The following is a 24,687-nucleotide window of genomic DNA, read 5'->3' on the forward strand; positions in this document are numbered from 1 at the left end:
CACGGCAGAAGGGCCGAGCCAGCAGGTCCCGCCTCCCGCCGCAGCCACTTCCGGTAGGGGCGGGGCCTCCAGCCTCATTAGCATCCGGCGGGGCCGGGACGGCCGCGGCGCCCCCTGCCGGCCGTGGAGGGCGCGTCGGCAGGGATCCGCCGCCAGGTAAGGCGGCAGGGTACAAAACTTCACCTGGGTCCCCTGCGAGCGGGTCAAAGGTATTGGTCCAACTGATTCGTTCTTCACCTTTCCAGAAACTTAACCTTGGGCAATAGTTGTATAGAAGAAAATATGTTCAGGAACTTTATTTCCCAAAGATTAGAAACAATCCACATATTCAATTTAGCCAATAGTATGTTAATTACAACTGTTGTTTATTGAGGACTCACCATGTGCTACACATTTTGTATCTTTTGTCTTCGTAACAGGTACAGCGGGTATGTACTATGAGCTTCCCCCCAGTTTGCAGAGAAGTAACTAGACATAGATCACATTATATAAACAAATGAATTGCTAATGATTGAGTTATTCATTTTAAGGGAAGGTGGACTTATTTGCCTGTATCTTAAGCACTTAAATTTGATTACTGTTTGCAAGACGGTATAGTTCAGGGCAGGGTTCCAAAACTTAAGTATCTAAAAGGGCTAGCAGGACCACATAAATGAACCCACGAGACCAGGTGTAGACAAAAGGGAGACGTGAGGACTGCAGAGACACGGAAAATATATCCTTTGTTTAAAGGGGCAGCTGCCACTCATGTGGTATCACTAGATGTAGTTTTCAAGGCTTTTATGTGAAAACTTCCAGTTTATATATCAGCAGCTGTGCTTTCTACTGCTGCAGGTACAAATTACCACAATTTTAGTGGCTTAAAACGCCACAGATTTGTTGTATTACAGTTCTGTACGTCAGTCTGTAAGTCTGACATGAGTGGGAGGCTAAGATGAAGGTGTGGACAGGGCTGCGCTTCTTCTGGAGGCTCTGCGGAAGAGTCTGTTTCCTTGCCTTGTCCCGCTTCTCAGAGTCAGTAATGGTGAGCTAAGTCATCAGCACATCGCTGGCTTCTCCCTCTGCTCTCTCCTATTCCTCTTTCACTTTTGAGGACCCTTGTGATTATACTGGGTCCATTTAGGAAATCCAGACTAACCTCCCCTTTGCAAAGTCCCTTTGCCTTGTAAGGTAATATATTTACAGATAACAGAAATTAGAATATGGACATCTTTGAGTGGGGGGGGCATTATTCTGCCCAATGTAGAAGCTAATTCTGACTTTAAAAGTACTATGGGAAAGTCCCCCTGCCCCCATTTATGTGTGTGGGCTAGCATCCACAGGCTATTGTTTCCTTTGTCACGGTGTCTAAGGGTGCAGGCTCTGGGGTCCAATTGCCTGGGGTTAGTGTGGGCTCGGCCACTTGCTAGTCTAAGCTCTGGTATTCACTTCAGTAGACTAAGACTGGTGATGCTGCCTGCCATACAGGATTGTTATGAAAATAAGATAATGCGTATAAAATACTTAGCACCGACATAGTAAATACTCCATAAACATTAGCTATTGAATTTTGCAGGCTCTCCCTAAAGTGCGATAAATTCCTTTGGCTGTAGCAGTCTTTGGGTCTACATTTACTGCTCCATCTGTTCCCAAGACTGCATCTGAAGGCAGTATGTGTCTCTGGATCAAGTACATATAGAAGTTCCAGTCCAAGACAGCGACATAAGAAGAAATTGAACTCACCATGTTATACTTATTTAAAGGATAATTCCTCCTGAAGAAGAACAGAGGGCTGACTGAACATCAAGTACGTAACAGATAAAGAGTTCCGTGTATTCTTGCTTCCTGAAGCAGGTGCTCTGTCTGGGAGGGCTGCTGAGCCTCAAGTGATTCCACTGTACAGTGTCCTTCTCATTCAGGCTCCGTTTGCACATCCCTGCCAAGCACCAGGGAGGGCTGAGAGCCTGTGAGAGGCCATCCCGGGGAAAGTGCAACTCTGTTGTGCAGACCCAACAGAGGCCTTCAGGCACGGAGCAGAAGCGTGCCCCACACGTGTGCACCTAGGAACAGATGCTCTGCACCATGACTATGGTCCGCAAGAAAATTAGCATTATTGAGCCTCTGATAGACTCAGTGCCTCACTCTGAGATTACTGAAGCGTCTATGCCACTTGCAAATTAAATCTAAAAACATACTTTTTCACATGTCTATAATCTATTAAATTAAATCCATTAAATTAAAAAGCATTGTTTAGCACCATTCCTGATTGTATTTATTTTTGTATTTGAGCCCGTTATTTTCATCGAAAGTAACTAATGTGCCAGTATTTATTTATTAAAATGTTTATTTATTTTGAGAGAGAGCAAGCAGGGGAGGGGCACAGAGACAGAGAAGGAGAATCCCGAGCAGGCTCTTAACTGTCAGTGCAGGGCCTGACGCAGGCCTGATTAGGACCTGAGCTGAAACCAGTTGGATGCCTAACCCACTGAGCCACCCAGGCGCCCCTGATGTACCAGTTTTTAAATATCTTTGATCACAAATGGCGTTTTCTTCTCAGCTCTGACCCCTGGTTAACTCTACTCCACTTTTTCAATCTTCTAGCAGATGGAGGCCCTCAGATCTTGCCACGTGGCAATTTTATCTCTGCCTTTGTTCGGTCCTTGCTTTTGGTTTGCTTTCCCAGTAGTCCAGACTGCCTCACCTTTTAATGTTATCGTAATTGTAATACAGGTTTTTAGACCCTAAATCCTTTATGGAAAACAATCGATTTTGAAATCTTATTGAGAAAGGACATCCTATATTGTGAGGATCACTGAAGAATTTCCATCGGAAGTAACTGACGTGCCCGTTTTTAAATCTTTATTCACAAATCAGTGTAGTATGGTGAGTCTGAATGGAGTATGTAGGATAAAACAGATTATGAGAAGTATCATACTTACATTGAAACTATTATCTTATGGTACTGAATCATCTGATATTCTACTTCCTGCAGTAACTTAACAGACCCAACGCTACCCTTTGAATGGACCAATTTTATGATTTTCCTAGAAGTTTTGAGTTGAGGATAGTTTCTTGCTGTTTCTTCCCATGATCTGAGGCTTCAGACAAAATCCTTGAAAACAAGCAGTTAGAACCCAGTCTCTCTGGGATAGAGGAGGGATAGGACTGAGAAAAAGGAGACCTAATCACTTTTTAAAGGCCCACAATTGCTGTGCTTTGCAGGATATGGGGGAGCGGGGTGCACACTGGAGGAGGAAAGAATCAGTCCCAACAAGCGCACTGGACAGTTCTGGACGGTCCATGTCAAGAATGCATTTCTAAAACACCAGTTCATAAACAGAAGCTGTCCAGCGAGCTGTTCACTGAAGTGCATACGCAACATAGTCAAGGAAACACCGTGCTTACATCTTATTTATCTCTAATTTTAAAATAATTCATCGCCTTGTTGGGTATGCAAGTGAGCAATGGAGAAAGTGGCGCATCTGCAATACCTGAAATTAGAAAAAAAAAAAAAGAGTCAGTTTACAAATGGCCAGGATGAGAGGGTGGGTGGGTCATGGACCCCCACGACGTCCAGAAGCAGAATTTATGCGAAACAGGGTGCGCAGGGAGAGCAGATGGGAGCCAGGAGGGAGCTCAGAGGTAATTAGCTGGCAGAGCGAGGATCAGAGAGAGCGCGCTGTTAATTCTTCCCGCCTGTAAGGTAAGCTGACTACTTACCAGCTGGTGCTAAGGATTTCAACGCTTCCAGAAGATGCGGGCTAGAGAACTTTATGAGGCACCGGAGGGGCTCTTTTCTCTCAGCCAAGATGCCTTCATGGAATTCACTTTTGAATTTCGTTTCAAGCTGTCAACAAATTTATTTATAAATGACTACTAAGTACATCAGCTGGGATGGCAAACTATAATGAAAACAGGTGACGCGTTTTGTTACTTCTCGATGACAAGAAGGTTGATGGGGGCGGGAGCCATTTCATTTGCTAACTGCAAACGTAGAGGGCAACCCGTGTGTCAAACGGTATCACCCACGAAATGCCAGGTGGGCACAGTGCCGGACACACCCAGACCTTGGAGGTCAGTTCTACCCCCAAGTGACCTTCACCTGAGCGTTCAGTTTGCACTCTTACTGGCAAATTAGCACTATCTTTTGAAATCTGTCATTTCAATGTAAAAATGTCATGTCTTTTGACTCGCTGCCATGATTTCTTTTTACCTGATTATGGAAGGTTTCAAAAATACACAAAAGTAAGGAGCACAGTGTGAGGAGTCCCCACGTGCACCTCACCCAGCTGAAGCCACGATCAGTTCACCGCTCCTCTCCTGTCACCTGCCCCCCTACTCCGTTCCTCACTGACCACTGCCGCGGCACGGTTCCGAGGTAAACCCAGCACACGATGGTATTCCAGCTGTAAATATTTCAGCACCGAGGAAGTACTCTTTTATTTATTTATTTATTTATTTATTTATTTTAATGTTTGTTTATTTTTAAGAGAGACAGAGTGTGAGCAGGGGAGGGGCAGAGAGAGAGAGAGAGAGGGAGACACAGAATGTAAAGCAGGCTCCAGGCTCTGAGCTGTCAGCACAGAGCCCGATGTGGGGCTCGAACCCACAAACTATGAGATCATGACCTGAGATGAAGTCGGATGCTTAACTGACTGAGCCCCCCAGGTGCTGGTCTCTCTCTCTCTTTTTTCTAAATATTTTTTTAACTTTTAGAGCATAAGCACGGGAGAGGTGCAGAAGGAGAGGGAGAGAGAATCTTAAGCAGGTTCCACGCTTAGCGCAGAAGCCCCCCCCCTAACATGGGGCTAGATCCCACAACCCTGGGATCATGACCTGAGCTGAAACCAAGAGTCGGAGGCTCAAACAACTGGGTGAGCCCAGGCGCCCCATAACATTAAAACCTTCACCCCCATAACATTATCACACCTAGAAAAATTAGTAACAATCTAACAATCCTTTAAAATCAAATATCCACCTACTGCTTCAATAGGTACTGGAGTACGTTAGATCCTAATTTCAAAATTCTTTTACTTAAAGTGCCTCTTAAAATTTAGAGGCAGGATGTTGAAATATTTTACTTAAAGTGCCTCTAAATTTTAAGAGGCACTTTAAGTAAAAGAATTTTGAAATTAGGATCTGAGGGTTTGACATTTTTCAAAACAGAGAAGGTAGGGAGAACTAATAGCAGGTATGCATCAACATGCACCCTGGCTTACAGAATCCAGCTAGTCTAAACTGTATGGATGGGGGGATTTGCAGAGTCTTACTTATTCCCCGCGGTTCTCTTTAGTGGGCAGAACCGGCCAGAGAGCTTGGAAGAACAGACGGCTGGGTCCCACCTCCAGAGTCCCCGACCCAGGAGGGCCACGGTGCCGTGGGCCCAGTACTCTGCCTTTCGTACCCATGCTCCAGTGATGCTGACTCGGTGGGTCCAGAGACCACACTTTATGAACCAGGAACTGGGTTAAAACTGTCATGTAGGGAGCCCAACTCGAAAGATGTCAATCAGCTCTGCCGACTAAAAACAAATCAAAGGAAACAGGTGTTGGGCCTGAATGAGGAGATCAATGGCAGATTTAAAGAACTGCCTATAGCTCAGGGGGTGCTAAGCAAAAAGAATTTTACTAGAGAGAGGAGGCTGTCACAGGCACGAGCGTGAGTATTAGATGAGGGCAATCATGAGATAAACTTGAATTCTTCTCAGGGGCCATGGGCTTGCCCCCAACCTGTCCTCCTGGTGGGCAGCGGCACACTTCTGGAATGAGCTGGGTTTATAGTTTTGACTGGGCTACTGGCTTTTCTCCGGTGATGCCAATGGGCTAGGTATGTCACAACTGCTTTATTCACACTCTCATTCAATGTGTATTTACGAGCGCCGACTACATGTCAGCCTGGACGGGCTAGACAGGGCTAGCTTACAAGTTTTTCCCTCAAAAATACAGATCACAGCTGGTTATGCAAAACTCAGTTAACGCGTACGATGAAATCAAAAGGCAAATTCAGAATTTCCAGAAGTCTCCCTCGCTAACATGGGAACTTAATAAATGTGATAAAGAAGTCTACTTTAACTCCTCAGTGTATCACACAGGATAAGAAGGGATAGCGGCGACACTTTTGCAGTGAGCCCTGAGGGGCGCGCCGAATTACCGCAACCCTGCACACCCGACACCGGCATAGCCCCGTGGGGCTGACTCTACTTCAGTAAGAAAAAAGAGAAGATAAGATAAAGAAAAAAAAAAGATAAAGGAAAAGAAACAGTTTCTTATTATTGTTTTCTACTTAAACTTTTTTTCTTTTACAAACATATGGATAACTCATAGTTCACGCTTATAGCAAGTCCCACCGTATACTGTGCAAATTCTAGTCTTGGTTGCGGATAGTCTCCAAAAGTTTCTTGAGTCACTCTCTGGACTCTCTCTTTTTCGATTCTGTTTTCATGAATGATCCTTGAATCCACTACACAAGGAAGATTTCAAAAGAAAACAGACATTAGAAATGTATTTCATCCATAAAGCATCCCCTTTGCCTTCCTAACCTTTCAACTGGCTCGTGTCATTTAAAGAGAACGTTTACCGGGGCGCCCGGGAGGCGCAGTCTGTTAAGCGGCCGACTTCGGCTCAGGTCATGATCTCACAGTTTGTGGGTTGGGGCCCCGCACTGGGCTCCGTGCTGATGGTGCAGACCTGCCTGGCAGTCTCTCTCTGCCCCTCCTCTGCTCGTGTGTGCATGCTTTCTCTCTCTCAAAATAAATAAACTTAAAAAAATATTTACTGTTATTTCTCTTGATCACAATAATTCCTTATTATAGGAAATCAGAAAGCGGCGGCTGACAAATAAAATACAAATCCCACATAATCCTACCAATGTAGGGAAAGCTATTAACGTTTTAATATATTGTTGTCTAGCTGACCCTCACTTTTTAAAATTAATCCTTTCTTTAGTTTTGAGAGAGAGAGAGAGAGAAGCTGCAAATGAGTGAGGGGTGGAGAGAGAGAATCCCACAAGGGGCAGAGGGAGGGAGAGAGGGAGGGATGGAAGGAGGGAGAGAGAGAGAGAGAGAGAGAGGGAGAGAGAAGCGAGGCTCACCCAAAGCGGGGCTTGAACAGACGAACTGTGAGATCATGACCTGAGCCCGAGTCAGATGCTTTACTGACCGACCTGCCCAGTGACCTCAGCCCTCGTTTTAGCAAATAAAAAGCCACGTATCCTGCTTTCTTTACTTAACATGACATCAACAGCAGTTCCTATGCGTTTGGAAAGTCATAAACGTATTTAAATCATAATTGCTGTACCATTTCATTGTATTGCCCAGTCATTGCTGCGGGACAGGAAAATGTTCGTTTCGCACCCCTCCACTCTTCAGGAGCTGCTTACTCTACCCTCCTGGGTTTTCCACGAACAGACCCGCGCCATCTGTGACTAGCGACACAGTCGCAGCGGAGAATTCAAGCAGCGGCTGATCCGGCGTGTTCGGAGCCGGGGCTCCAGACTCAGACATTTCTGGATTTCACCCCTGGCTTCGGCAGTTCCGAGCCGTGCAACTTTGCCTAGCAAGTGGTTAAACCCGTCCGAAACCCTGCTGCCCGATGAATATTGTTCAGGGACTACTATGAAGACGAAGGAAATGACACCTGTAAACGTCTTAGTGTGGCGCTTGGCACTGAAGAAACGCTTGACCATTAGTTACTTTGTGTTTTTAGTGTTATTACTTGCCATCTAGCAAATTCCAGAAAGAACCTGTGGTAGCGTATTAGTTTCCCTCTTTCAACAGAATGTCAATTAGCAAATTTTTGGAAAGCAGTAAATAGTTTTCAAGCAGGTTCCTAGTGATGAAATGTTTTATCAAGTGACAAAAATCTAAAATGAAATGATGCGCTTACAAATTTCAGTTTGATCTTAAAACACACATACTGTGCATGTCCAGCGCAAGGGTTTCTTGCAGAGGTGTAGTGCAGTTGTGAGTTTCAAAGGTCTAAAAAAAATGAGAAAGAAAGAACAAAAGTGAATCTCTTCCTAATGGTAGCATCTTGAAATATAAATAAATGGTTTGAGTACACAGCAGCATGTTAAATCTCAAATTTGTATTTATTTACTTTTCTCAACCAAAAGAGGTTTGAGGCCATATCCAGGCTGACTTAAGCATTTCTCCCAGAGCAGGGGGCCGGCAGAGACTGCTGGGCCAGCAGCATGTCTGTTTGGAATGGACTCGGTTAGCATAAAAACGGATCGGGCCGAAGCGAGGCTTCTGACTTCACAGGCTGGGGGAACTACAGGCAGTGTTTGCAATGAGACGCGTTAGCTCTGTAGCCATGTTTCCATCGCTGCAAAACACTTACTGCCGTTCCTTTTGGAAAAACCACTTTCCTCCTGGAAGTCAACCTCTCATTCCCTGCTCACGCTGCAGCAACTGTTTTTGTGTTTGATGACATGCATTTTCCTAGGAATGAATGCAACGGCCATGGAACGGGGGAAAGGGTGGGGGGTTTGCTATGGGAGAAAATCATTAACTTCATGTTTGATTTTTTTGTCCTTCAAGCGTGCCTTGCAGACGGCCATCACTTTTTTTCTGTTTAGAATAGATGAACATACGTAAGTGTAACATACCTAAGGGCTCAGAGATACACAGACAGCATTAACAATGCACTTCCAGACAGGAGTCTAAGCATACGGGCATGCAGCTGCCGTGCAGAGGGGACAATAACCCCGAGTCTGTGCGTGAGGCCAGATCTACTTTTATCACTAGACAAAGCAGTGCGTTCAAGTAATTTAACAAATAAATAAATTGTGGGCCTTAATGAACCAAAGCTTTCTCCTTTCCTTGTAAGCCCTGTGTCACCTGCTTGACTGATGGGACAAGAGTTAATTCTGGTTCTGTCTTGCATAATGGAGTAACAGAATTTAGCTTCAGAAGACAGTGTCAGGTTACTCTAAAGATACAGTAACTTCTGACTGGAATCGCTAATTTGGAAACTGGGCTCTGTCACATGAGATCTAATGACTGGTGAGCGGTATGGAACACAATGCAGTCGTAACAAGATGATGGTGGGGAACTGTTCCCGTTCACGTGGACTAACAGAGCTCTCTCCACTTCGGAAATATCTGAAGTCATCTTCTGTTGGAGGTGGACTTTCCCACCTGCTCAGATGCTTCTAACTCCAGTGTGAAAGAGAAAATGGAGACGCAGCTTCACAGGGTCACTGACGGGCTCACCTGATTGTACTGTCTGAAGACAATAGCCTTCAGAGAGTCCAGGTGGCGGCTTCGGAGGTCCATTTTCACGATCTTATGGTGATTGCTAGCAACTGTCAGGGCCTGGAAGTGAAAATTAGCAAGACTATGAGGATTACTGTGTTTATCCCAATGCTTATAATATCTATAATATTTGGTTGAATTTTTGACTTAAGCACACATTACTTCTTTTTCTTATATGTAAGGTGACCATTTATATATTTCCCAAACAAGAAAATGATTGATGATGAAAGGTGGCAATAATACTTTACGTTGATAGGAGGCAGAATCCAAGACTCTGAGTTTGACACACTGAGTTTATGACATACGTATTTTGTGATTTGCTTTACAACAAGATAATTATATGAAAATATAATTTTATGACTCTTGGTGATCAAAATAACTACAGAATTCACTCACTCAGTGGCCGTTTTCCAGTGATTTTAGTATCATGTGTCCCTTTATTCCCCCTTCCTTTTTTTTTTAAATTTTAGAGAGAGCGAGAGTGCACGTGTGAGCAGGGGAAAGGGGTAGAGAGAGAGAAAGAGAGAGAGAAAATCCCAAGCAGGCTCCACACTTAGAGCAGAGCCTGATGCGGAGCTCGATGCCATGACCCTGGGATCATGACCTGAGCTGAAATTAAGAGTCGGACGCTCAACCAACAGCCACCCAGGCGCCCCTCTGTTCCCTATTTTAACAATTAAAATTCCACATCTACTCAGAAACCAAAGGACCCTGTGCAAGCAGTGGACTCTAGCACCACGTGCCAGGGGGCCCGGAAGGGCTCTTGCCCACGTGAACACTGGGTCAAAGGCTGACAAATCACGGTATAGGCTGTCCCTTATTAGGTATCCTTTGCAAGTATTTTCTATCACTCTGTGGCCTGTATTCTAATTCTTCTGATGTTGTCTTTTGCACAGCCGAAGTTTTAATTTTAATTAAGTCTAGCTTACCAATTATTATATATTTTTCTATAATGGATTGTGCCTTTGGTGTTGTCTCTAAATATCATTGCCACACGCAAGGCTAGTGAGGTTTTCTCCTATGTTACCTTCCAGGAATTTTCATCATTTGTATTTTAGATTTACTGCTATGATCCATTTTTGAGTTAATTTTTGGGAAGGGTACAAAGTCTACACAAGATTTTTTTTTTGCATGTGGCTGTCCAGTTGCTTTACTCTCATTTGCTTTTAGTTTTTTCTTTTCAAATTTTTATTTAAATTCTAGTTCGTTAACATATAGTGTAGTACTGGTCTCCGGGTTCAGTGGTTCATCGCTTACGTAAAGCACCCAGTGCTCATCACAACAAGTGCCCTCCTCCATGCCCACCCCCCACCCACTCCCGTCCAACAATCTTCAGTTTGTTCTCTAGAGTCATGGTTTGCTTCCCTTTCTCCTTTCCCCGCTTCCATGTGTTCATCTGCTTTGTTTCTTTAAATCCACGTATGAGTGAAATCACATGGTGTTTGTCTTTCTCTGACTGATGTATCTCACTTAGCATAATATACTCTAGCTCCAACCACATTGTTGCACATGGCAAGATTTCATTCTTTTGGTGGCGGAGTAATATCCCATTGTATATAGATACCACCTCTTTATCCATTCATCGGTTGATGGACCTTCGGGCTCCTTCCATCCTTTGGCTGCTGTACATAGTGCTGCTACAAACATCGGGGTACACACGTCCCTTCAAATCTGTTTTTTGTATCCTTTGGATAAATACCGAGTAGTGCAATTGCTGCATCACAGGGTAGTTCTATTTTTAGTTTCTGAGGACCCTCCATACTGTTTTCCAGAGCGGCTGCACCAGTTTGCATTCCCACCCGCAGGGCAAGAGGGCTCCCCTTTCTCCACATCCTCACCAACACCTGTGGTTTCTCGTGTTAATTTTAGCCATTCTGACAGGCGTGAGGTGGTCATCTGGTTGCGGTTTTGATTTCTACTTCCCTGATGGTGAGTAATGTCGAGCATCTTTCCGTGTGTCTGTTAGCCATCTGGATGTCTTCTTCGGAAACGTCTCTATTCATGTCTTCTGCCCATTTCTGAGTGGTGAGTCTCATAGTTCTTTAAAGAGTTTAGACACTAACACTATCAGATGTGTCATTTGCAAATATCTTCTCCCACTCCGCAGGCTGCCTTTTAGTTGTGCTGGCTGTCTCCTTCGCTGAGCACACGTTACTTCTGGATGGAAAGACAGAGAGCTCTGCACCAATACTTGTGTTATCTCCCACTCGCAGAACACTTCCTGCTCCTTATTTTAGGAAATCAAGAATTACACGTGGCATTCTATATGAAACGCCGACTGAGCGGTTCAGACCTACACACATACACCTGTGAGACAAGGGCAGTACACACACTGCAGCTCGCGGCGCCGGCTCCGTACCTGAAGCAGAAGGGGCATGTTGCTTCTGAGCTGGCAGAAGGACGTGAAGGCGTAGGGAGTCTGGGCATAATACACCACATAAACAGGTTTGTACTGGTTTGGCTTTCTAAACTGCGTTCCCCAGGCAATCCGAACCCATACCGAATTCTCCTCAGCATCTCTGAAGCTGACTGTCACCTTAAAAAAAAAAAAAAAGATTTAAGTTTCCTAATTAAAATCTGTGGCAGCAGGGGGCCTGGCTGGCTCAGTCAGTACAGCACGTGACTCTTGATCTTGGGGTTGTGAGTTCAAGCCCCACATTGGTTACTTAAAAAATCTGTAGCACCAAAACTAGTGCTCCTTAAGGGTGAAGGATGTCTGTGTAATCTTGCACACAGGCTGAGATCTGGGAGAGTCTCTCCTGCTTTTCAGAACTGTGTTCTGGGAATCTTTGGGAAGAGATTTTTTGGTTGTTTGCAATTATACATTTATGCCTTGCACAGTCATTTGGAAGGAAAACAAATTTGATTTTATTTTTAAAAAGTAAAGAAATCTCTCTGACAGCAGAGAGCCCGAAACGGGGGCTTGAACTCATGGACCATGAGACCATGGCCTGAGCCAAGGTCAGACGCTTAACTGACTGGGCCACGTACCTGCCCCAGAAGGAAAAGAACTTTTAAATCCTATAATCAGGGTATCACGAGTTTTGAGCAGTTTCTTGGGCTTGTCCTGAAAACCTGCTCATTGACCTGGAAGAGTCTGTGAAGTAAGGCAAGCTTAGCAACGGCACACCTGTTTTATAATGAAACCGTTTTGGCATTGAGCACAGATCCAGTGCACACTATGAAGTTTAATAGTAAGATTTCTCCATAGTAATGGGCTCCAATATATTAATCCTAATGCTCTTATGCGTTTAGCTCAGATGCTAACGATTACTCTGAAGTTACATGGCAAGAATATAGGAAATTCTATTCGGTTTCCATTTCAAGGATAAAATACAGATCTTTCTAAACTTTTAAATGTGACTGCCAGTTGGTTTGGAATTTAATGGCCTCCTCCTGGATGTTTAGCTGCCCCTCAGTTCAGCTTCCCCTTGGAAGTCAGACCCTGGAAAGGAGGCACCCAACACAGATCATTTGGCTTGCCTGCGTCTCTTTACTTCCTGCCTCTTGGATCTCACTCCCGAGAGAGCAGGTGGGAACGTGGCTGCTGGCATTAGCAAAGGAGGCAGTTACTCCAACTCGGCCCACTCTTCATCTGGCTGCTTCCCCATATTCCCTCAGGATAGGAGACAAGGGACCCTCCCTCCGTCCGGGGTGGGGAGTGTGTGGGGCTGTCGGACCTGCCCGGGTGAGCAGCACAACGCTTGGCCCCAACAGGCGCTCAGTGTGCCTCTGCTGGCCTGAGTGGAAGAGGACAGGGTCTTGTTCTGAATAGCCTCTCTGTATCATATTACAAAAGCAAAGCCTGTAAAACCAAGGTTGAGTGCACTACGTGGAGGGCACATTTTGACCAGAGGGAGAATACTGGTTGCAACTCAACATATTCAGGTAACCTCTCCAGTCTAGAATGAGGATAATGTAAGCAACGGCTTGAGGAGAAGCTTAAAAGAGGTCTGTGACCTTCCGAAACTGGATGCAACGTTGGACACGCACGTACGCCTTCCTGGAGAGGGGTGCTGGGTCACTTACCACAATTTTCATAAGGGTCTCTGATCCACAAAAGGTTAACAATGAATGGGCCAGGATGTTCTATCTCACATTCTTCTAGTAAAGATGATATTCAGATGCCTGAAGAGGTAGGGCCCACATGCAGACCTTTATTATTTTCCCAACAAACTACCTTAACAGATATGATTCTTAAACAGCCAGGATAAAGCACCTTACACTGAGGATAGCCAATAATAGTGTTGAAGCCGAACTAGGATAGAAGTCCAGCCAAGTGTCCGCGGTGCTTTGGCTAACCCGGGTCGGTACTGCTGGCCAGGGGTAGCTTGGCTGTAACGGGTCATAACCAGCCACGACTCACAAGCTACTGAACATCTCAGAAGAAAGTTTAGCAGAGGAAACAAATGAAGCTTACAACACACTGAATTGCTACATTCTGAACTATGTCCATATATTGAGCACAGAGTATCATTATTGTACCACACACGTACAGGTATAAGGAGAGTAAATGTGCGACCCTTTACAATCGAACCATATTTTTTAGTTTGTCTCTCCTTTCTTTATAAATTTTCTTTTTACAAAAACATAGTAACATACTAGCTCCCCGGTCACCCTGGCCACATTTCCGGACTCCATGGCCACGTGTGGCCGCTAGCCCGTGTATCGACAGTGTGGGCACACAACATCTCCATCCCTCCGGGCAGTTCTCGTGAAAGAAGCATTTGGCCCCGAATTAACAGGGAAGGGGTGAGGGAAGTTTTTATAATAAAGTAGGATTTAGATTTGATCTGGCCTAGAAAAGCGTGTAATGTTACTAATTAAAACTCTTACAAATGGAGCGCCTGGGTGGCTCAGTTGGTTGAGCGTCTGGCTTCAGCTCAGGTCATGATCTCACGTTTGTGGGTTCAAGCCCTGCGTCGGGCTCTGTGCTGACAGCTAGCTTGGAGCCTGGAGCCTGCTTCTGATTCTGTGTCTCCCTCTTTCTCTGACCCTCCCCTGCTCACGCTGTCTCTCAAAAATAAATAAAAAACATTAAAAAAAAAACCCTCTTATAAATAAAAAAATAACCACCAAGGTAGTTAGCAAATTTTAACTGCATAGATGCCTTGAAATTGAATTTCATAGAAATTCAGAGAAGTTTTGTACTTACATTTTTTAATGCTCTCCGAAGAATTTTCTCAAATGAAGTTTTGAATTGCTCCATATCAAAAAGGTCAACGTCTTCACCTGTCAAATTCAAAAGAAAAGACAAATCAGTAAAGACAAATGCTCAGGAAATACATTTGCAAGGACTCTGAAGGTAAGCGTTTGGTGTAACCTCAAAGTGTGACACTGATAGAATCACATTGATGCTGCCGGTACCCTGGACAGTGTCACTGAACATAGTTCTCATTTTTCCCACAAAAGAATAATTTTGAAATTACTCATTTTGAAAGAGAATTTTTAAATTATTTTTTTTAAGTTTATTGTTTATTTTGAGAGACAGAGTGTGAGAGAGAGAGGGAGTGCGTCGGGAGGAGCAGAGCGGGGGGGGGGAGGGAGAGAGAGAGAGAGAGAGAGAGAGAGAGAGAGAGAGAACCCCAAGCACCCGCCACACCATTAGCACGGAGCCTGACTCGAGGCTCAAGCCCACGAACTGTGAGATCATGACCTGAAGAGAAACCAAGAGTCGGACACTTAACCAAGTGAGCTACCCAGGTGCCCTGAAAGAAGACACATTTTAAGAGGAACATACTACTATTCATTTTAAAATTGCCAAAATATAAAATACAAATTTCAGTTTAAAATGGAAAACACTGGGGTGCCTGGCTGGCCTAGACGGAAAAGGCTATGACTCTTGATCTCAGTGGGTTGTGAGTTTGAGTCTCATGTTGGGTGTAGAGATTACTAAAAAAATAAAATAAAATAAAATGGAAAACATTACCTGGTTCTTTACTCATTTGAAAAACATCCCAAACTTTCTGCTGCTGATGAAACTGAGTATCTGAGAGAGGGAGAAAGAGCTTATAACTATTACATCACAGAACTCTCAAGTAATGTGCTTATACGTACATATTTTAAATACATATTTAATGTAATCTGACGCCAGATAAAATAATAGTAATTTACACATTAGTTCATACACATTTTTATTCAAATATAAATTTTGTATGTATTAAATTTCCTCCGGACAACTAAAACAGATCATAAAGAATTACTATAGTAGAGATGTTGCACTTACTCTTTTTTTTAGTGTTTTTATTTATTTTTGAGAGAGAGAGAGAGAGACAGCGTGAGCAGGGGAGGGTCAGAGAGAGGGAGACACAGAATCGGAAGCAGGCTCCCCGCTCTGAGCTGTCAGCACAGAGCCCGATGCGGGGCTTGAACCCACGAACTGTGAGATGACCTGAGCCGAAGTCGGACGCGTAACCGACTGAGCCCCCCAGGCGCCCCATGTTTACTCCTACGTGGACCATCTTTTCTATTCCCACGCGGGTCTACCCCACTGAACACCGCGCTTGCCCAGCAGGACAGGGACGCTGTGCTCCTCCCGACGGGCGTTCCCATGGGCTGCTCCCTTCGTCAGGAGCCCTCTTCTCCTAGCTCGAGACGCACTTCATTCTGGTCTCTCCTGAGAGGCCACTGACGCAGAGCAGCCTGCCCCGAGCCCCTGCCCAAACCCACCCGCCCTCCGCCCTGCATAGCTTTCCTCTGTAGCACTTACCACTACTGGGGAGCCGGGCGTGCTAGTCCTGCTCACTCTGCTAGGACCGAGCCATCAGCAAGTCCAGTCTGCTTCATCCCTTGCATTTCCTGGCCTCACTCTCTTCTCTCCATCCCTACCTCCCCCGCCCCATCTCACCCAGGCTACCTTCCTCTCTTGCTTGGATGCTGTTGGTCTCTCTAGTCCTCCCTGGTCTCTGTCTCTGCACTGTCACCAGTGAGCTTCTTTTCTTAAGTTAAAAAAAAGTTTTTTTTTAAATGTTTATGTTCAAAGGAGAGAGAGAGACAGAGGATGAGTGGGGAAGGGGCAGAGAGAGGCAGAAGGAGACACAGAATCCAAAGCAGGCTCCAGGCTCTGAGCTGTCAGCACAGAGCCTGACGCGGGGCTCGAACTCACAAACTGTGAGATCATGACCAGAACTGAAGTTGGACGCCCAACCGACTGAGCCACCCAAGTGCCCCGTAACCAGTGAGCTTTGAGAAAACAAGAACCTGATTCTTTTCTTGCTCATAATCATTGGAAGGCTTTGCATTATTCTTAGAATAAGGTGTGGAATCTTCGAGGGGCTTCTGGGTCTCTGAATCCTCCCCGTATTATGCTTCATTTACTTTGACCCCTCCTGCACCACTGAGCTCCCATCTCCCGCCTGCGCTCTGCTCCTCTACTTAACCCTCCTGTCCCAAGACTTCTGCTGCTGTGCCCTTTGCCCTCCTGCTCCTTAATGTCCCCTACCCCCCCGTGCCTAGTTAATGCCACTCATCCTCTGTGGCTCTCAGCTCATGTCTTCAAGGAAGTCTTTCCTGAACCCTTGGTGTGGCTGACGCCACTCTACTCTCACAGACCCCTGTATTTTCTCCTTCCCAGCACTTGCGACAGTAGTGAGAATGCATTTGTGTGACTTGGTAACCTGCCTCCCCCATAAGACTGGGACCTCTTCAGAGAGTATGAATGAACCCGTTGGACCCAGCAGTGCCCAGCACAGAGCCCGCTGCACAGGAGTGCTCAGTGAACATCTGGACAGATGCGTGAGAAAGGGGAACCGGGTGGATCACCTTTAACGGTCCAGACGTCATCCAGTCACTGAAAAGAGACAGACTGAACCAGAGGCAGATGCACTAAATGAATTCACCTATTCGTAGTTGGAGCAGAATATAAAGATGAATTCTGTTATGCCCCAGGTCACAGTAGGCAGTTAATATCAATTGATAATAATTAATTAGTAAATATCAGGCTTTTTTTAAGGAGAGTTTTTTAGTTAAAATACTTTTTAAATGTTTATTATTTATTTTTGAGAGAGAGATGGAGAGAGAGAGTAGAGGAGGGGCAGAGAGAGAGGGAGGCACAGAATCTGAAGCAGGCTCCAGGCTCTGCACTGTCAGCACAAGCCTGATGTGGGGCTTGAACTCATGAACCGTGAGATCACGGCCTGAGCCGAAGTCAGATGCTCAAGCGACTGAGCCACCCAGGTGTCCCATGCCAGGCTTTGTTTTAAGAACATGACCCGGACTCTGGTTTCATCCCCACCGTCACCTTGTTACACGGGTTTGTCAAATGAGAACACTGCGGCAGAGTGACACCAACGGCCTCCACCGGGACACACAGGGAGGTAACAACAGAGCCACGAACTGAACCCGAGAAATCTGGCCCTGGAGCCTGTGTTCTCAGGCGCCACACTCTGTTGCCTCCTGATGAGGGAAGTGAACATCTTCCAAAAGAAAATACAGACAAAAAACCTAGGACACAAAGGAGGAGAAAAAAACCCCAAAAAACAAAACCAAAGAAATGGAGGGGGAGGAGAGGGAACAAGGTAGGCCGTAATAGGAACAAATCCTCAGAAACACACTTCCGGATTCTGTGCATAATGACACAGAGCCTAACGAGTACTACTCCGTGCTCACTGTGTGCCCGTGACCGTGCCCCGGAGCTTTTCAGGCATCACCGTATTTCACCGTCCCAACGACCCTGCGAAGTAGGTACAATTGTTTTCTCCATTTTTCTGGGGAGGAGTCGAGGCCTAGCAAGGCCACGGGACTTGGTGAAGGACCCGAGACCGGTACGAGACAGAGGAGGGGCTGAAGCCAGGTCCGCCTGACTGACATCCAGAACCGCCTCTCTGACAAAAGGGGACGGGGTAAGTGTGCACACAAAGCACCGACACTCACAAACGATGTCTAAGAGGGCCGCGTCATGGAGACTTGCTCGCTTACTCTGAAAGAGAAGATAAAGTACCGAGTGAGGCGGGGACAGCTGGGTTCTGCTCCATTCACAGCACATTTCAGGGTCGCTTAGAACGGGGGCCACCCGTCTCTGCTCCCTCGCCGAGCGGCAGCCGCACGGGCTCACGCGCTCTCCACTCTTCCCCTCCACCATCTGCTCATTTACCACTTCAACTTCCTGTTTTGTTTTTCAAGCAGCAGCATCCCTCTAAACTTCCTCTACCTCAGCGGTTCCCAACGGGGCGCGACTGACATTCAGAGTGTGGGGGCTGTCCCAGGGCGTTAAGGAACATTCTGGTCTCTGCCCAGAAGGAGCCAGTAGTATTCCCCCAGGTTTGACAACCAAAAACATCTCCAGACACTGGAGGCAAAATCGCCTGGTTGAGAACCGCTGCGCTATACATATGCATATACATTTTATATGTTGTTTACAACGTTGTACGTAAAGATCTAGTTTATCCTCTTTAATGGCTGAAGAATATTTTGTTACATGGATGGAACATTACTTATTCTCCTACATATAGCTGTTTCCAAGTTTTTGTTTTTTAAACAGGGCTACGTAACACTCTTACTTATGTATAAATATTTCCATGTTTGTACCTAAGTATATCACTTATAATACTTAGACATCTTGTTTCTAAAAAAATTTCTTTAATGTTTATTTCTCAGAAAGTGAAAGAGAGAGAGAGAGAACCCAAGTGGGGGAGGAGCAGAGAGAGAGAGGGAGACACAGAATCTGAAGCAGGCTCCAGGCTCCCAGCTGTCAGCACAGAGCCTGACGCTGGGCTCGAACCCACAAGCTCCGAGATTATGACCTGAACCAAAGTCAGACGCTTACCCGACTGAGCCATCCAGGTGCCCTTACCTCCTTGATTTTTTATTAATTTTTCCATTTAAAACTCCCAGAGCAGAATTGCTGGATCATAAAGCATATCAATTTAAAAGTGAATGAGGGAAGAGTGCACAGGAATATGAAAGTTCCTTGTATTATGCTTATAACTTTCCTGAAAATCTGAAAAAATTTTTAAAAATTTTTTATATTTATTTATTGAGAGATGGAGAGAGACAGAGAACGAACGGGGTAGGGGCAGAGACAGAAGGAGTCACAGAATTTGAAGCAGGCTGAAGCTGAGCTGTTAGCACAGAGCCTGAGGCAGGGCTCGAACCTGCAAACTACGAGATCATGACCTGAGCTGAAGTTGGTCGCTCAACTGACTGAGCCGCCCAGGCGCCCCTGAAATTGTTTTAAAACAAAAAGCAAGTAAGTTAATAAATATACGTGAAAAAAGGGGGTCTCTTTGCATACAGCGTTACCAACACGAGTGTTATTTTTTCATCTTTGACAACCTGATAGGTACAAAAAAGAATACGTCCCATTATTTTAACTTGTATGGATTGCACTTTCCACCATGGCGGTCACTTTCTTACTGATATGTAGACATTATCTGGAGGGTGAAAAAGCCAATCAAGAATTAGGTCCTTCCTCATGCCCACAGCCCTTCATGGCTTAGCGGCTGCGCTAAACTTCTTTTACGCTCAAAAAAGGAAGTAGGGTGCCTGGGGGCTCAGTCAGTTAAGTGTCTGACTCCTGATTTCAGCTCAGGTCATGATCTCACAGTATGTGAGATCAAGCCCTGCTCTGGGCTCTGTGCTGACAGCGTGGGGCCTGCCTGGGGTTCTCTCTCTCTTTCCCTCCCCAACTTGTGCTCTCTTGAAATCAATAAATAAGAGTTGAAAAAAGAAATTCTTTGGGGCGTGTGGGTGGCTCAGTCGTTTGAGCGGCTGACTCAGGTCAAGGTCTCATGGTTTGTTGAGTTCGAGCCCCCACACTGGGCTCGCTGCTGTCAGCGCAGAGCCCGCTTCAGACGCTCCGTCCCTCTCTCTCTCTCTCTCTCTCTGCACCACCCCTGCACACGCTCTCTCCCTCACTCTCTCAAAAATTAACATAAAAAAACCCCTATTAAATCTTATTAAAAGAAAAAAAACCAGAGGTTTTTTAAAGCCTGATGCTTAAGGTTTATTTTGAACACTGTTACCTCGCAGAGCTGAACCAAGTCCTGAACGAGAGATTCCTTTCTCTGCCGGAAGTTTATGGTCTGCAGTTGACTTTCAGATAAAAAATCCCAGGCTTTGAGGACTGTCATCATTTTAGTCAATGGGATTTTCAAGATGGTCCTCTTGAAAAATTCGGCAATGGTTTCATCCATCTCTTTAGCACTTTAATAAAAACAAAAACAGTGCAGCAAAGTATTAATCAAATATCAAAGTTTAACTTAACTGAACTTTTCAGCATATTTTTAGCCAGGATTTTGATTTGTAGGTCAAACGCTCAAACATTTACCTTTTTTCCCAGGCACTCTGCAAAGTGTTTTAAAAGGAGGATTTGATTCTTTTCTCCTTAAGCTACACATTTAAGTGGGTTTGGAGGTTTTAAAAATTAGCGCTCCCTCCCCTTGACAGGCTAGCGTATTTTGATCTTTCGATGGGAATGACATGTAAATCATTTATTCGTTTATTGATTCACACAACAGACTCTGAGCACCCGTGTGTACCAGGCACTTTTGTAGGTGGGCGGGGGGAGAGATACATCTTTCATCTAAAAGACAAAAATCCCAGGGTGTCTGGGTGGCTCAGTCCGTTAAACATCGGGCTTTGCCTTAGGTCATGATCTCACAGTTTGTTAGTTCAAGCTCCACATCGGGGCTTTTTGCTGTTAGCACAGAGTACACTTCAGATCATCCATCCCCCCACCCCTACTCCTGCTCTGCTCATTCTCTCTAATAAATAAATATAAACTTGAAAAAAAAGACAAAAATCCCGGCTAGTGTGAGCATTCATTCTAGTGGGGAGAGAGAGGCAACAAGAAAATTACAAAATGTTTTTTAAGTGGTAAGTGCTCCAGAGAGAATGAAACAGTGTTAGGAAATGAAAGGTACTTAAAGTGGAGCAGGCTGGGAACCAGGTGGAGGTGGCGGGGGTGGAGTGAGGGGGCCTCATACAGAAGGTGACATGTGAGCCCATACCTGGAAGAAAGAGTGAGCCACGTGGCTAGCTGGTGAAAGCACTTGCTCGGCAGAGGAAACAGCATGTGCAAAAGCCCTGGGGCTTTCAAGGAACAGTGAAGGAGGTGAAGGAGGCCTCCAGTGAGGCCAGAGTGGAGAGAGTAAGGAGGCACAGAGGAGGTAATAAGGCCAGAGAACACGGAGGGCCCAGGGGTCACTGCCAGGATCATGGCTTGACAGACACTGGCTGCTGGAAGGTCCTGAGGAAAGGTGGGACAGATTCTTGTTTAGGTTTTCTACCAGGACCCATCTTGGAGGGGGTGGAAGGCGGAAGCAGGAAGCCAGGTAGGAGGCTGCTGCAATGCAGGTAGGAGATGATGGGGGACTGGGAGGGAGGGTGGGAACAGGTCATATCCTGGGGATGCTTCTAAGAAAGAGCCCACAGGACTTCCTGATGGACTAGACGTGGGGTACGAGACAAAGACGCATCAGAGGTAATACGAACATTTGCACCACGCAGCTGAAAGAACAGTCGCTGTTACCTGAGTTGGGGAAGACCAGAGGCGTGGGCAGAGGAAAGCTCAAGAATTCCATGTGGAACATGTACATTTTAAGGTTAACTGTTAGAGATACTGATAACAGTAGGATGTATGAGTCTACAGGACACAGTAAGAGATGGAGGCGAAGGGGACTGCAGTCTCTTTGTCATTTAAGATGTTACAACTAACATAGTGCTACTACCTCACTTTTTCCGCCTGCTGCCTGACAGGGAGATTCTTCAGCTGTCTTTTGAGCCTCAAATCTGGTATGGCTCCCTCAGCAACAGACAAGGGCAATGACCTTCAGGAGCATCGCAAAGTAGCTGTCTTATAGCTGTGGCTCTGGGAAGGGAGTTTCTGAGCCCTTTTATTGCCTTCCTCAGGGCAGAAGCTGTGCGCCACGGGTGACAGTGAATCTCAACTCTGTCACCTCATTTGGGGACACTAATGGGCATCTTCCCTCTGCCCCTCATTTTAAAATATGGTACATAGGGGTGCCTGGGTGGTTCAGTTAGTTAAGCATCGAACTCTTGATTTTGGCTCAGGTTGTGGTCTTGTCTTTTGTGGGTTTGAGCTCTGTGTTGGGCTCTGTCATGGCAGCGTGGAGCCTGCTTTGGATTCTCTCCCCCGCTTCTCTGCCCTTCCCCCACATGCATGCAGGCACGTTCTGTCTCAAAATAAATAAACTTTAAAAAAATATATGGCACATAAAAAGCAAGCATGGTTTCTCAACAAAGATTAAGCAAGATATCTGCAGAATTTAAATTCTCTGCCTATCTTGCCAGAAAGAGCATACAGACCTTGGTGTCCACATTTAAAAGAAGTGGAAGTCAATCTCATCAGCTTCCACCAGGTCTATGAGATTAGGAAGGACAAAACGAGAAGTATCCCTCTGCAGGAATCCAGGCTATGACTCATTGCTACCACTTAAGTGTTTAACATTGAATATAATCTATTACCATTGTCCACTTCCAAAAAGATACTGATAGTCCACAGGATTTTAAGAAGATACTGAAAACAGTTACAGGGAAAAAAAAGTGGAACTATTAGGAGTTAGAGAAAAATAAGAACAGGAGAAAAAAAATCAAGATCATGAAAACTGAGTCTGACTTGTTTTCTCATCTGGATACAGGACCAACTACCTTAATGTCAACACTAAAATCCTCACCATGGTCTATAAGGCCCTGTGTTTGCTTTCTGCCTGCCTCCCCATCATCTCTCTCCTCTCTCTCTCTCTCTCTCTCTCTGGCTTTCCGAACTCCAGCTACTTTGGCATTTAGTTCCTCTAGTACAGAAGGATATTTCCTGAAAAGGCTCATTGCACCTGCAGTTACCCCTGCCTAGAACGTTCAAATTCATCTTGCACATTATTCATCTGGGTAACTGTTTTAATTTAGGTTTCAGCTCAGATGGCTTCTACTGAGAGACGTATTCTGACCACGCATTCTTTTTTTTTTCTAAGTTTATTCATTTTCAGAGAGAGACAGTAAGTGAGCAGGGTCGGGGCACAGAGAGAATCCCAAGCAGGCTCCAAGCTGTCAGCGCAGAGCCCTACTCAGGGCTTGAACCCACAAACGGAGATCATGACCTGAGCTGAACCAAGAGTTAGACGTTTAACCGACTTAGCCACGCAGGCACCCCTGACCACCCATTCTAAAGGTATTTCTCCACCTTCCATTGCTTACTGTCTTTATATAACTATCTAAAATGATTTTGCTTATTGATTACCGTTTTAAAATATTGGGCCACTAGAGTTGCAACTATGTTTGCCTTATTCATGGTTATATCCCTACATGATAAATACATGTGGAATGAAATACTACTCTCTGTATGCAGCGTGCCGGAGGAGATAACATGGGAAGAAATAGGGTTCCAACAGTCAGTGATACATCTAACGAAATTCTCCCATTGAAACACTGGCGGTGGGGGGCAGGCCTGTAAAAACGCATTCCCAGGTCTCCAGCAATTTGAACTACGGGGTGGAGTGGGGCACCCAGCTGTGCGTTGAGAGCTTCATTTCTAGAATGCTTCAGAAAATTCTTAATTTTGAGTAAAGTTTGCAAAATGCCATTCTACAGGCTCCTGGTAGGGAGCATTCAATCTCACCAATACAGTTGGTAAAACCGTGAGCAAACTTTACCGATTCCCTGTGACTAATTTCTTTTTACTTCTAGCCCTTAGCACAGCGCCGTGGCGCGCGCGCGAGCACACGCACACACACACACACACACACACACACACACACACACACACACACAGCAGCTTCTCAAGACTTTTGTTGAATGAACGCATGACAAAAAGAGTCCTTTTAGGGAACTTTTCTGTAGATCTCTATGGAAAGCCCACCACTGAAGCATCAGAAAAAATACGAGGGGCGCAAGGACGGAAAAATACGGAAGCCAACGCCGATTAAAAAACTCAGAACACCAACTCCCGACACAGCACCAACCCCGGGCCGGAGAGCCACGCAACCCGCCACAAGACACCTAGCGGAGGCTCCGGAGCTGACGTACTTTCCAGCAAGGCCCCGCCCCACGGCGGGCGGATGTGACGTCACGAACAGTATCCCTGCCCTGCCGCATCCCAGCCTCAAATGTAGTCCCCCACCTCTTGCCCGAGGCCGAGCGCCAATCCCGCACCTTGGGACGTGTGGCAGTCGCGGAAAAGTCGCCCCACAAGCCTGGGATGTGGCTTTCTCAAGGCGCCCGCCACACTCAAGGGCCCGACCCCCAGCCGCGCGCGGGCCTCTTACGGTCGGTCATCTCCAACAGTGTCTCTTCTCGGCAGCCGTTCCCGCCCGCTGCTCCTTCAAAGCCACCAATTGCAGTTCCCGTCGCCCTCCAGCCCCGCCCCCCCGGAGCTCTGTCTTTGGACTGTACCCTAGGCACGGGGGGCTGCGCCGAGGAGCGGCCCAAGTGAACCTCGCCAAGTCCCTGCATCCCTCTTGTCAGTAGAGACCATTAGTTACGTGCAGTTGGCCTCAGCCG

The 24,687-nt window shown here is 45.8% G+C and overlaps 1 protein-coding gene across 3 annotated transcripts; it reads right to left on the reverse strand.

Moving 5' to 3' along the window:
* Window positions 1–2,823: 2,823 nt before the first annotated feature.
* On the reverse strand, window positions 2,824–24,589 carry CENPN (centromere protein N). 3 transcript variants are annotated; one of them, XM_029925585.1, is made up of 11 exons: window positions 24,453–24,589; window positions 20,196–20,376; window positions 18,106–18,151; window positions 15,164–15,223; window positions 14,390–14,466; window positions 11,594–11,770; window positions 9,193–9,294; window positions 7,894–7,954; window positions 6,326–6,438; window positions 3,700–3,826; window positions 2,824–3,470 (listed from the first exon to the last, which is right to left on the reverse strand). In XM_029925585.1, the coding sequence occupies exons 2-11, from the start codon at window positions 20,364–20,366 to the stop codon at window positions 3,388–3,390; spliced, it is 1,017 nt and encodes a 338-aa protein (XP_029781445.1). In that variant the 5' UTR covers window positions 20,367–20,376; window positions 24,453–24,589; the 3' UTR covers window positions 2,824–3,387. The 3 variants fall into 3 exon arrangements, with proteins under 3 accessions (XP_029781445.1, XP_029781446.1, XP_029781447.1); XM_029925586.1 differs by having other exon boundaries at window positions 24,340–24,482; XM_029925587.1 differs by lacking the exons at window positions 18,106–18,151; window positions 20,196–20,376; window positions 24,453–24,589 and adding an exon at window positions 18,173–18,297.
* Window positions 24,590–24,687: the final 98 nt, after the last annotated feature.

Source organism: Suricata suricatta, chromosome 16 (genome assembly GCF_006229205.1).
Source record: "Suricata suricatta isolate VVHF042 chromosome 16, meerkat_22Aug2017_6uvM2_HiC, whole genome shotgun sequence".
In the NCBI taxonomy this organism is placed as follows: Eukaryota; Metazoa; Chordata; class Mammalia; order Carnivora; family Herpestidae; genus Suricata; species Suricata suricatta.

Coding starts and splice junctions, on each gene's coding strand:
- CENPN (XM_029925585.1), bottom strand. CDS start 20,366: ATGGATGAAACCATTGCCGAATTTTTCAAGAGGACCATCTTGAAAATC. Junction 11,771..14,389: donor TTCGGAGAGCATTAAAAAAT/GTAAGTACAAAA, acceptor TTTTTTTTTAAG/GTGACAGTCAGCTTCAGAGA. Junction 7,955..9,192: donor TCTTCAGACAGTACAATCAG/GTGAGCCCGTCA, acceptor CATTTTTTTTAG/ACCTTTGAAACTCACAACTG.